Source organism: Terrapene carolina, unplaced genomic scaffold (assembly GCF_002925995.2).
Source record: "Terrapene carolina triunguis isolate 2854851 unplaced genomic scaffold, T_m_triunguis-2.0 Scaffold58, whole genome shotgun sequence".
Taxonomy (NCBI): Eukaryota; Metazoa; Chordata; order Testudines; family Emydidae; genus Terrapene; species Terrapene triunguis.
This window is the reverse complement of record NW_020664409.1, coordinates 17,245,193-17,258,448: the sequence shown is the minus strand read 5'-3', so window position 1 is coordinate 17,258,448 and position 13,256 is coordinate 17,245,193. Positions and strand designations below refer to the sequence as shown.

Genomic DNA, 13,256 nt, shown 5'->3' with positions numbered 1-13,256 from the left:
ATTGTTATGAAATCTGGCAAAACTACAAGCCTTTCTTATTTAAGAGAAGCCTTTTAGTGAGCAGTCACAGTTGTAGAGTAATATTCCAGGTCAGATAGAGGTATGTTGGTGGATGATGATGCACAAACAAGCCGAGACGATCAGTCTCTCAATTTTTTTCACGCATTTATGAATGTTTAATATTTTTTAAAAGGTTCATTTGTTGCCTGTTGTTTTATTTAATGTTGATTATACTACAGTGGGTTCGGCTCTGATGAGTACAATCTCAAGTTCAACAGAGTTATCTGTTTCTTCTAGATCTAGAGTTCATAGGAACACATGAAACTATAGGCAAGTAACACAGACAATCACAAGATCTTTTAGCTGTTTTATTAAAGCTGCCAACAGAATTATGAATGTCACAGCATATACAATTCCTAAATAGATCCATGCACCAGTTATGATGTCAGACATACTCACATCCTCCTAGATGGTGTTAGAGTCTGATGGCTCTCTCATGGATTGATCATCAATATGGGGATGGTCCCCGCTGGAGGTTTCCCATAGGAAGCTCAATTTTCCCGCTCTGGGCACCCTTTTTTATAATGTGATTCTGTCTATACCTACATTCTGTGCTTGTACATGGAAGTGTCAACCCTCTTTTATCTTATTGGTCTGTGTCCCCTAGAAACATAAGGGACCCTAAATTCTATAGGCTGTATAGGTTCTCTTTATGTTCATTAACAGTGACTGGGAGAAGGAGGCTACAGCGGAGCCCCACGTGTGCAGCTGTGAGCGGGAGCCCATGGCTGTCCAGGCACTTGTATGGGCTCTTGGGGATGGGCACTGCCTGGGTGCCGCCCCCTCCACCTTCTGCAGGATGCTGGCTAATGGCTATGCCAAGAAAGCAGTGGTGAAGGCCAAAGGGAAAGGGTTCAGTAAGGAGGAGATGAAAGGTGGTGTGCAAGGAAGCCATGCTGCTCACCACGCACACCATGGGAGTGAACTTCCACAGACAGGGCCTGGAGGTGGCTCCAAAGGACGGCTCTGAGTATCCCGACTGGCTTTTCCAGATGCACCTCAGCCCCCCCAAGAAACTGGAGAAGCTGGACCCTGAGACACCCCAGTACTGGAGGCTCCTGCGGAAGCACAACACCTGGTGCCACAACAAACTGAGCAAGAGCAAGAAGTTTTAGGGTGGGGCCTATATGGTGACACCCCTGCACCCTTCTGTGCCCCTGGGCTGGGGAAGGATGCGGCACAGGGGCTCGAGTTGGGATTTGGATATGTCCTGTGAGACGGGAAACAGATGCAGCTGGGCGGGTCCCCTGATCTGGTACCAGCTGTCATCTCCGCCCAGCCAGGGTCTCTTATTTTTACTTTGAATACTGACGCCAATAAATCACTGGCCGTAACTGGGGGGAAAAAACACATTGACGTACCACCTTTATCCTGTGGTTAAGACACATATTGGAGACAAGAGGTAATTTTACAGCATTTTTTATAATTTTCGCAATATTCTCACTTGATATCTCTTTTCCCATAATCTTAGGGCATCGGGTTATTCCTCGGTCATTTATTTGTGTCAGCATTTCTTGTCTCCAAGGCCTAAAATAGTTAAGCTAAAATCTTGCATTGTCTTACTTATATCTAATACATGATTCCTCTAACTACTGATCAATATTATACTTCTATAATCTTACAAATTAATTCTATTTAACATACAATTAATATATACAATATAACGTTGATTAATCATAACATCACACCATAAATGGATAATAAAATAGAATCATTGGCTACACACTTAAAAAAATCATGGCAGTAAGTGATTTACGAGTGATCTAATACTTTTCATAATATTTAAATTTGGTATTTTATGGTTTGGAAAACAGCTGTTTATCTTTCTATTTTAAAAAAAACCCTTTTCATTTCACGTCACTCTAAAACTGAGAATCTGTCCTCACTAAATCGGTTGTCCAGTTTAAGGCTGAATTACCAACCACAGGGATGAATGAAATCTCTAGGTAGAATTATAACCTAAAGAGATAAATTTTGCATACACTCAGCTATGAAATCAAGGGGTATCAGTCATGCCCTATGGCTAATGTTACACCATTTACCAAAAGTGTGATTCTACTATAAAAAGTGACTATGTATATAAGAAAAAGTACTTTCTTTCTTAATAGACCTGTTCTCAGTTGGATTCAATCATAATCCGCTGATTTTAGTGAAAAAATAAGTTTACTGCTTTTTATTCCAGTTAGCAGGGCTGGCTCCAGGCACCAGCCCCCCAAGCATGTGCTTGGGGCGGCACCTGGAGGGGGGCGGCGCTCACCCGGGGAGAGCGGGGCCGCGGCCGGGCTCGCTGCCCTCCCCCGGCGCTCCGGCCGGCCGGGGAAAGCGGGGCCCCGGCCGGGCTCACCGCCCTCCCCCCGGCGCTCCGGCCACCGGGGAGAGCAGAGCCGCGGCGGGCTCGCCGCCCTCCCCCGGCGCTCCAGCTGGCCGGGGAGAGCGGGGCCGCGGCCGGGCTCTCCGCCCTCCTCCTGGCGCTCCGGCCGGCCGGGGAGAGCGGGGCCCCGGCCAGGGCCGGCTCTAGGATTTTTGCTGCCCCAAGCAGAAACAATTTTGGCCGCCTCCCACCCTGTTTTTTTCTTACCCCACCCCCGGCCCCGCCTCAGCTCCGCCCCTTCCCCAAATCCCCAGCCCTGCCTCCTTTCCCCAGGCTCTCAAACCTGGGAGGGAGGGTGAGCAGCGGCGCATGAATCAGCTGTTTCGTGCGCCGCAGCCGCTCGGGATCTCCCCCTCCCTCCCAGGTTTGAGAGCCTCGGAGGGAGGGCAAGCAGCGGCGCGCGAATCAGCTGTTTCGCGCGCCGTGGCGTGCGAGCGGCAGCAGCGGAGGTGAGCTAGGGCGGCCGGGGCACATTTTTAGAGGCGGCATTCTGGCGCCGGCCATGCCGCCCCTAAAAATGTGCCGCCCCAAGCACCAGCTTGTTTTGCTGGTGCCTAGAGCCGGCCCTGGCCCTGGCCAGGCTCGCTGCCCTCCCCCCGGTGCTCCGGCTGCCGGGGAGAGCGGAGCCGCGGCCGGCTCGCCACCCTTCCCCGGCGCTCCAGCCGGCCGGGGAGAGCGGGGCCGCAGCCGGGCTCGGCGCCCTCCCCTGCTGCGCTCCCCGCCGGGAGGCAAAAAAGCCAGAGCCAGCCCTGCCAGTTAGCCTTGTAGAACCAACATACATAGCCTAGACCAGGGGTGGCCAACCTGTGGCTCCGGAGACGCATGCAGCTCTTCAAAGGTTAATATGCGACTCCTTAGCTAGGCACAGATTCTGGGGCTGGAGCTATAGATGCTAACTTTCCAATGTGCTGGGGGGTGCTCACTGCTCAACCCCCTGCTCTGCCCCAAACCCTGCCTCCACTCCACCCTTTCCCCCAAGGCCCCTGCCCCTTGGCCTGAGCCTGCCATGCCCTCGCTCTTCCCCCTCATAGCCTCCCTCCCCATAGCCTCCTGCACATGTGAAACAGCTGATTGCAATGGGCGGGGGGAGTAGGTGCTGATTGTTGAGGGCTGCTGGCAGGCAGGAGGCAATGGGGGCTGGGGATTGGATGCGGGGCTGCTGACGTATTACTGTGGCTCTTTGGCAATGTACATTGGTAAATTCTGGCTCCGTCTCACGCTCAGGTTGGCCACCCTTGGCCTAGAGAGAGAGATGGTTTCTCAGTTCAGTTATGTTATCTATCTAATCTTTCTTGTGCACATAAGCTTTTGTTGACATGTTCTAAGTCCTTTTCTGTAACCTTGGATATTAACCTGTGGTATGAGAAATGTTAACACTGATGAGCAAAACATATATATATATATTTTTTATATAAAAAGGGATAACGAAGAAAAAGACTAACCACGTGTGGCTTTCCATGTAGGAAGAGAAGAAGTGGGAAAGAATTGCTAAATCTTTTAGCTTCGATACTACATCATGGTAAGTCCTTTTAATTAACTGTGTGCCTTGGATTTAGATAAAGAACTCCAACTGCAAAATTTGAATGTCCATTTTCAAATGTGAGAGAACCAAAACAAAAAACCCCCAAAAATCCAACAAGATGTGGGCATGCAAATAAATGCAAAATGAAATCTGAAGCAGGCAGCCTGGCTCTGCAGTCAGGTCCATGTTGTGAAAGTTAAAAAACCCTGGATGGCATAACTGAAGGGGTTGTGTTTAGCCACAATATTAAATAGCATTCCATGCACAGCTCTATTAAAGGGGGCATGTGAAAGTAATTCTCGTACCCTCTCCATTTCCCTTAATTGGGGATATTTAAAAAAAATAATAATAATAATAATCGCGTAATGACTTTTACCACATTAGCAACTATGGTCTGTCTCCTGGAGCCATGTTTTGGTTGAATTTACCTTTTATATAAATAGGCATGACTTTGTTAACCAAGTTGTAACTCTTCCAGTTTTTACCACTAAAAAGGTATGCACATCATAAATCCCTCTTATTCCTTATTTGTTTTGCCAATGGGAGTAGCTGTGGTTTTCCTTATCTCTTTTCTGCATGTCTCCTGTCTTCTCTTCTCTAATAAAAACACACACATGTACATACGTTGATATATAATTTTTTGTTCTGTTTCTCATCATTTCTAAAATCTGGAGTGCATTTGTTGCTCTTGAAGAAAGAGACCAAAGCCTGGGTACAGCAAAGCAGTCCTTAACTTTTTAAGCACATGAGCAGTTCTATTAACTTCAATAAAACTACTCAGTACTTAATTTAAGTGTGTTCTTAAGTAATTTGCTGGATTGGGACCCAATGCTACTGGTCAGAGCCAAACATTGTGTTCTAGTCATCATGTCGGCTTCTCAAAAAACACCCCTGCCACAGCGCTTTAGCCCTAACCCACCATCTTTACTTCTCTAATGATGGGCTTTTCTTGCTAGAAGTTGCTATTTATATGATGGCACAGTGAGATGGATATCTAATAAAAATTAGGATTAGACCAGTAAACTCCTTTTAGGTGATCTTGGGGTTTCCCTTGGAATACTTTCTCCTCAGCATGGTCTTGAATCCATAACACCCTGAAACCTAATCCCTTTTGAAATACAGTAAGTAAAAGGATAGGAACTTTTGCTCACCTCCCAGGATTCTCCTGAACAGTCTGGCTGAAATGTAAAACTTTTGTGCCTAAAGTTAAGCTCTTAAATCCGTATTTAAGGACCTGGTCCAGAACCATTGAAGTCAATGGGACTTTTTGCCATTCACTTCAGTAGCAGCAGGATCTGAGCCTAAATACTGGAACTTTTTTAGGTGTCTAAATATAGATTAAACTTTAGGCACCCAAATCTAAATGTTTGCCTCTTTGCTTTTGGTGTGGCAGTATCATGTTTCATGTGCTGTCAACGGTCAGTTTTGTTAGAGACTGGACAACACTTTCATTAATTATGAAGGTGCTCCGCTTAGGGCTTGTCTATATGAACACTCAGTTTGTGGCAGGCTGGAGTGTAAATCCATCTCACACTTGTCTGCCATGCACTAACTGTCCGTGTTTGACCCTGCTGCCATGTACTAAAAGTTCCTAATGTACTTTAATCTACTCCGGTTTCAAAGGAGGGCAGATCAAAGTGCACTAGGGAACTTCTAGTGTACAGCAGCAGGGTCCACATGGAGAGCTACTGCACAGCAAGCTAGCAGGAGGTAGATTTACACCTTAGCCTGCTGCAAGCTAAGTGTTCATGTAGACAAAGCCCTAAGTCTGAGCCTGCTCAGGCTTCTGGCAAGAAGCAGGAGTGGTCTGAGGTGTGAGCTCTGTCTGTTTTCAAGTTGTAGAAGCAATAACTGTATGTATTTACTAAGAATAGCCTCTCTCCTGGCTTTGACTGCCTGCTTCCCCTTCAATCCATAACAGCACAGCTCCAATGGAGATGTGCTTCCAGACCTTTCCCCAGGGGTGGCTGCTATTGGAACCTCCTCTCGAAATGGAGGTTTCCAGCAGAGAGAGGGCATTATGCAGCGGTCAGGGGCAGGGCAGCGACAAGTTGTATCAACTTCTCAGCCAATTAAACATGTGTCTTAAGGTGGAAAAGGGGGGAAAATAAACACACTTCCACTGCCTCTATCTGTACTCTCCCAGACAGTGGGGGAGTGCTGCATAAGCTTTTAAACTGATACCTGTAGCATACGGCTCTAATAAACATAATCCCAGATCCTAGCCATTCACTTGCTGTTGTATGAGTGTTCATCTCAATTGCACGTACAGCATTAATCACCCTGAGTCTAACACTGATGTTGCTTTGCTCTGCTCGGCAAAGCAGTCTGAAGGGTCTCAAGATTAGAACAACTTTTCATCGTCACTTACATGAGACTAATATCTGAAAATACTTTTTGAATTTAAAAACTATGAATTTCCAAGCTTGCTGTTAGGATGCCCTTCTTTTGTTTTTCTATCTCGGGACACAGCAGAGCCCAGAGGAGAAGGGCATTAGAAAAATAAGTCTTTTCTGTTCTCTGGGGCTGATCATTTAAGCTCTGTGCGTGGAAGTCCTATTGGCTTCAGGGAGAGTTCTGTGTATGGAGGACTTGCAAGGTAAGCCACGAGGTAGGAAGCAGAGGTGTGGTAATAACACACGGTGTCCTTGTGACAGCTGATGTGGAGCCTTGTAGGTGTTTGTGGGCCTGATCCTAAAAGGTGCTGAACGCCCCAAGTTCCCATTGAAGATAATCTATAGCTGCCAAGCTCCATGTATCATTTTGAGTGACTTTCTTTTGACAATGTGACCAAGCCTTTTCTGATTTGGCCTTTGCCCAATAATGATACACTAATATTAATCAGCACTTGTATAACACCTGCCAACTCAGGACCTCAAAGGGCTTCTCCTTACCTGTGTAGATATAATTGTATTGTCTGTCAAGTTTTTGCAGCATAATAATGTTAGGTCACTGAACAAAAACTTGTTCCTAGAATCCAGCACAGGTAATGGGGCTAGTTCTGAGGGAACTCCAAAGGGGGCTGGATGAGAAGTTCTCTCTGGAATGCAGCGCAATAAGGATCCAGTCAGCTGCTGCAACTCTCTCAGCAAGGGAATGGGGCTGTGCCCCTAGGAAGTGAGGGGAGTATTGGGAATTTGGGGAAGGGGCCTTCCAGTCAGCATTTGCAGCTCTGAGGGAGAATTTTTTAAACTACTTTTTTCTAAAGGTGGCATTTAGATTTAGTGCAATGAAGACAAGCATGGCTGGTAACTTGGGATCACTTGTGGCTGTATAAATACTGTGTAAAAACATTGCCCTCTCAGCTGAAATATAGTGCAAGGTATTGACAAGTGGCTGTTATGAGGTGGAGGGTAACTAATCACAAAATGATAGGTAGAGATGAAAATCTTTATTCCATTATCTAGACTGTTTCCTTGCCAGTGAGGGATTGCTCCAGTATTTTCCAGTCTTTTACTCAGTCAAATATTAATTGGCTCAAGAAACGTAGCTTCCCCCAATATCCTCTATAGTCTCACTATAGTACGTTTTTTTTTTTTCCTCCTTGTGTCTTTTTATTACATTAGCACCTAGTGACCTCAACTGAGTTCAAGGCCCTAATGTACTAGGCACTGTACAAACACATAATTGGAGACAATCCCTGCCCGGAAAAGCTCAAATTCAAAACAGACAACGATATTAAGACAACTTCCTTTTCTTTATCTTATCCCTTTATTACTAATTCCACTCCTGTAAATAATTCTTCTCCCTCCTGAGTGTTTAAACACTCAGCTGTTCTCCTGAACATTGTCAGCATTTAACCAAACTATTCATATTGAGTTCTTTAGTCTTTCCTCATAAGCCAACCCTTCCATTAGTTAATAAGCTACCACCAGAGAGACTTTTATTTAAGGAGATAAAGCTGCTTGCATTTAAACAAAACAACAAGGAGTCTGGTGGCACCTTAAAGACTAACAGATTTATTTGGGCATAAGCTTTCATGGGTAAAAACCTCACTTCTTCAGATGCATCTAAAGGTGCCACCAGACTCCTTGTTGTTTTTGTAGATACAGACTAACACGGCTACCCTCTGATACTTGACACCGTGCATTTAACCAGGCCTTCAGACAATGTTTGTAATGTTTATGATGGCCAATAAATGGAATAATAACCACAAAATCATAAACCTGATACATCATGAACTCTAAACTTTGTTCCAAGTTAAAGATTATCAGATGAGGACTTATTTACAGTGAAATATTAAGCAATAAAAGAATTCTTTTTTTCTTAGCACAATATTGCATTTTCCAGTTGTTATACTATGACTCATTAGCAAGCTGTTGAGCTACAATAACACTGCTCTACAGCCAAAATGCTTCTGAAATAAATGTAGTCAAACTTTACTAATTCTGGGTCACTGAGAACGAAAATGATGCTTAAAATTGTTGATTGGCTCTAGTTTTCAAGATATGCTATTGGGTCAGTATATACGACCATTGACTTGGGAATGGCGGAGGATAAGTGAGTTATAAAGGGAAGGGATCTCAATTTAAACCAGAAATGACTAAAATACATCTTTGACTGGCTCTATGAATAAATCTATGACTGGGTTTGGACAGTACTTGCTTTTTAGGCAAAACAATGAATGATGCAATCTGAAGCTGGTATTGCGTCATACATGATATGAATTGCATCATGTTATTCCTAGAAGTCATGGATGATGCAATGATAACGAAGCTTCCATCACTCTGCTGAACAAATTGCCCTATATCAGCTCTAGAAATCATACAGTGTCGTGCTCTCTTGTTTGTCAGTGTTTGATTTTGCAAAGGGACACATTTCTGTTTAGCCAAAGTGAGCAGAGATGCCTCGTACTTGTGTGAACAGTGCAGATAACTTCTGCTATGTTTGTGGTGAAGTGACTTTTGCATCACAAAAGTGCAGTATAACCACTATGGTTAAGAAAGCCTATCACCTTTATTTTGGCTGCAAAATTGGAGATGAGGACAAGAGGTGGGCCCCACACATATGCTGCAACACTTGTGCAACAAATCTTCGCCAGTGGTTGAACAGGAAAAGGAAATCTATGCCTTTTGCAGTGCCAATGATTTGGAGAGAGCCAACAGATCATACCAGCAATTCTTACTTCTGCATGGTGCCTCCAGTTGGGAAAGGTGTGTCAAAGAAGAAAAAGTGGACTGTGCATTATCCAAACATTCCATCAGCTATACGCCCAGTACCCCACGGAGAAGGACTGCCGGTTCCTGATGCACCAGAATCATTCTCACTTGAGTCAGACGAGGAAGAGGAAGAGAATGAAACTTCTGGTCCTGAACCATCAATGTCACAGGACCCACATTTTCTCCAATCCTCCTCCTCTGAACCACACCTCATAACACAAGGTGAACTGAATGACCTTGTCAGGGATTTGGAACTACCCAAGAGTAAGGCAGAGCTGTTGGGCTCCAGACTACAGCAGTGGAATCTCCTGGCAGGTGATGTTAGGGTTTCCATGTTCCATGACCGTCAAAAGGATCTTGTCCCATTCTTCTTCATGGAAGGCGATCTTGTAGCCTGCAACAACATCGATGGTGTGATGGCAGCCCTCAACATCGTTCACGATCCAGATGAGTGGAGACTGTTCATTGATTCATCGAAGACGAGTCTTAAAGCTGTTTTACTGCATAATGGCAATATTTTGCCATCAATTCCAGTTGGTCATGCAGTCCATATGAAGGAAACCTAGGACAACATGAAACAACTTTTGAGGTGCATAAACTATGACCAACATCAGTGGCAGCTTTGTGGCGATTTGAAGGTTGTTGCTCTCTTGCTTGGTCTGCAGACTGGATTCACAAAGTACTGCTGTTTTCTCTGCGAATGGGATAGTCGTGCAAGAGATTCCCACTACATCAAGAAAGATTGGCCACTCCGACAGTCATTGGAGCCTGGGAGGAAAAGTGTTCAGCATCCACCACTTGTTGAATCAAGGAAGATTTTGTTACCACCCTTACACATCAAGCTGGGTCTGATGAAGAACTTTGTCAAGGCCATTGACAAAACACAAGCAGCTTTCAAGTACCTCCGTGGAAAATTTCCAAGGTTAAGTGAAGCTAAGATAAAGGAAGGTGTCTTTGTTGGTCCTCAGATTCGTGAACTTCTTCGAGATGATGCATTTGACCATGCACTGCGTGGCAAGGAAAAGACGGCATGGAAAGCCTTCCAGTTAGTGGCAATAAATTTTCTCAGAAACAACAAGGCAGACAACTACAGGTTGTTGGTGGAAAACCTCCTCAAGGCATTCAAAAGCCTTGGTTGCAACATGTCACTGAAGATACATTTTTTGCACTCTCATCTAGATTTTTTTCCACCGAACTGCGGAGCAGTGACCGACGAGCACGGCGAGCGATTTCACCAGGACATTGCAACAATGGAGAAACACTATCAGGGCAAATGGAGCCCTTGCAGACTATTGCTGGACAGTGACAAGAGATGCTCCATTTAATGAATACAAGAGACTAGCCAAGAAGCGCCGAGTAGACACTGAATAGGACTAAACTATGTACATAATAGTTTTTTGCCTTTTGTTTCATAAAAATTTTTATTTATATAACCCTTTTGCTGATTTTTAAAGTGTTACATAAACAGGACAGGTGAAATATTATCATGTAAAGCAACCATAAACACATGAAAAGACCTAGGTTTACAATTTATGATTAAAACTCTACTATCTACACAATATACATAGACATAAAATGTAAAAACTTAAATATCTTAGAAACAGTAGCCAATCAGTTGTTTTAATTGTCATATTTGAATTCAGCACATCAAAATACATAATAAATAGCACATTTTATCTCTGAAGCAGACGACTTCTCAAAAATTGTAGACCAGTGTAATATAATAGACCCACTTCTGATCTCACTGACACCGTTGTACTTCAGAATTACCTCCGTTGAAGACAGTGGAGTTTGATTTAAAATCAAGGTAGTTGAGATGAGAATTAGGTAGTTTTAGAACTGTGCCTTGGGGTTAGGGGATAGGCACATTTAAATATAAATATACAAATTTCACCTTCCTCACCCACTCCTTTGGGTTTCATCTGTATAAATCCCAGTTAGTTTTTATGTGAATTTAACCCAATGTGAATGCTTAGAAGAAGGGGAAGTCTTTATAAGGCTACTACAAAGGATCTTGGCCTTTCTGCTAAAACTGGGGAGCAGGGTCATTATTAGTGTGGGGGGAGTGGATTTGGTCATGTGGATGGCCACTCTCCTTGAACTGAACTGAGACCATCTTATTTCATATAAGTCACCTAAGAGCCATCTGATGGCTCTTATCTCTTGGTGACTACCAACTTGTCTGCATCTAGCAGATGAGAGGTGACCTAGGCAATGGTAGTTTTGCCTGAGAAAGGACTGCAGCATTGGGTCCATAAATACAAAATGCTATTTCCCTTTTCATAACCCTTGAGCCATTCAGTCCTCTATAAGGAGGGAAACTCTTATTTAACCCCAAATATCTGAAACAATAGCAAGTTCCTCTTTCAAACTTGTTCCAATATGAAAGTCCCTTGGTAAGGGGAAAAAATAGCACCACAATGAGACCCAGGGCCTGATTCTCCTTTGCCTTGCACCTTGTGCAATCACTTACACCAGAGTTAAGTGAGGGCAAAGTGGATGTAAAATACTGCTGTAGTTGTGGTGTATTGAGGGCTGTGTTGGAACTGCAAGCTGTCACTTCAAGAGTGGTGGGGGTTCCTATTCCTGGTGATAAGCCAGGAGGCTTTGTAGCAAAGTGTATGATCAGAGTCAGTCTGGAAAGAGTCATCTTAAAGCAAGGTGGGGTGAGTTGTGCCTCACTGCTTTAGGGGGCAACCTGTTTTCTCTCTCTCTGTTTTTTGGTTTTTGTGTGTTATCATTCTGAATGCTAAGTAATGAAGTAGTTTTATATTGCAACTTGCCAGCAAGAGTATTTATATTGTTATCTAATTTCTCTGTGTGTATGCTATGAACATAACAGTAATGTTATAGGAATAGGGTAGCACCTCTTTAAATAGCTTGAGTCCTCTATTGGCACTCAGTGTTTTTAAGTCTCCAGAAACCAGCCAGAACAGCAGTATGTAGATAGATAGACCTTGAATTTTTAAGTGTGTGTACATATAGTAAATATGGTTATTTGGGCCAACGGTGTGACCATGTGATTTCTTTGTGTTGTGTAAAGAGAAAAAAACACCACAACTGCCATTGCAGTTTGGTATTATTTTACACCCACTGGTATACATGCCTGCACACAGTGCAGAACAATGGAGTATGAGGCCTGGAATATTTATTCAGATAAAGCAATTAAATGAACCATTTTTAATCCTGGCCAAAAAATGCTTTCTGGTGTGACTTTAATAATATTTTAAAAAACCAAACTTCCCTACATGCTCCAAAACAGCATTTTAGTCCTGAACAACTGGTACTTATCAGCCAAGGTAAAGTACATTCTGATGCTTAGTTCACTGTCAGAGTCCACTCTCCAGAAAGAAACAGTGGGGGACATTTCACATGTATTGGTGTTTATGTGACTTGGCTTTTGTAGACTGCATTATTAGTTGACCGGTTAACTAAAAAGCTGTCCTAAAATTCTGAATTAAAAGTTAATTTTTAGCCAATCGGTAACCTTTCTTAGTTAGTTACAAACCTTTTAATCAACTTGGATAAATTCTTTGTCCAAAATAAAAAGCACAGCTTGTAGTTCAGTGTCTCTAGTTCCCCACCCACTATCAAGAAAGCGGCAAAAAGAAGAACATAAATAGGTAAGGGTTTTCTTTTAATATGCAATATAGAAAATAGTGCTAAATAAATATCCTGACTTTTCCTGAATAGAAAACTTTCATGAGTTAGGAATGTAGCCCCAAACCTTCAGTAATAGAGCTGGGTGGGAATTTTAACCTGGCTATTCTGCATCCCAGAGGAGTGCGCTAACCACCTGGCACTTTGGCTCTTCTTGTGTGGATGTCTCTCCATCTCTCCTGTTGGAGCTGTTCCGTTTTGTATAAATTAAATATTCATTGGGCCAGAGAGAGAATCAGGCAGAGCAGAGACACCCAACTGGGCTATAGAATCAGTCTCGCTATACAAATAATTAAATATTTACTAGGTCAAAGTGGAACAGCTCCAAAAGCTGAGATTGAAAGAGCGGTCGCAAGTAAGCGTCCTCACCACTGGGCTATTGGCTATTCTGGGCTGGATGTCTCTCACTCTTGGTTTTTTTTTGCAAAACTTTTTTGAGAGGTTTTCACTTTATTCTAATATGGAACAAAAAAAAATCACAACC

At 43.5% G+C, this 13,256-nt stretch overlaps 1 protein-coding gene and 1 pseudogene across 4 annotated transcripts in view; both read left to right on the top strand.

Annotated features, from left to right (window-relative positions):
- Window positions 1-763: 763 nt before the first annotated feature.
- Window positions 764-1,251, top strand: LOC112115220 (annotated as a pseudogene).
- Window positions 1,252-1,368: 117 nt separating this feature from the next.
- CNDP1 (carnosine dipeptidase 1) overlaps window positions 1,369-13,256 on the top strand; it is a 47,120-nt gene continuing 35,232 nt past the window's right edge. For 3 of the 4 annotated variants that reach the window (XM_029913978.1, XM_029913979.1, XM_029913974.1), the window contains exon 1: window positions 3,657-3,950. In XM_029913978.1, the coding sequence (XP_029769838.1) occupies window positions 3,948-3,950 (3 nt within the window). In that variant the 5' untranslated portion in view covers window positions 3,657-3,947. Of the gene's footprint in view, window positions 1,463-3,656; window positions 3,951-13,256 lie in introns of those variants that run through there. The other variant, XM_024212212.1, reaches the window with a different exon arrangement.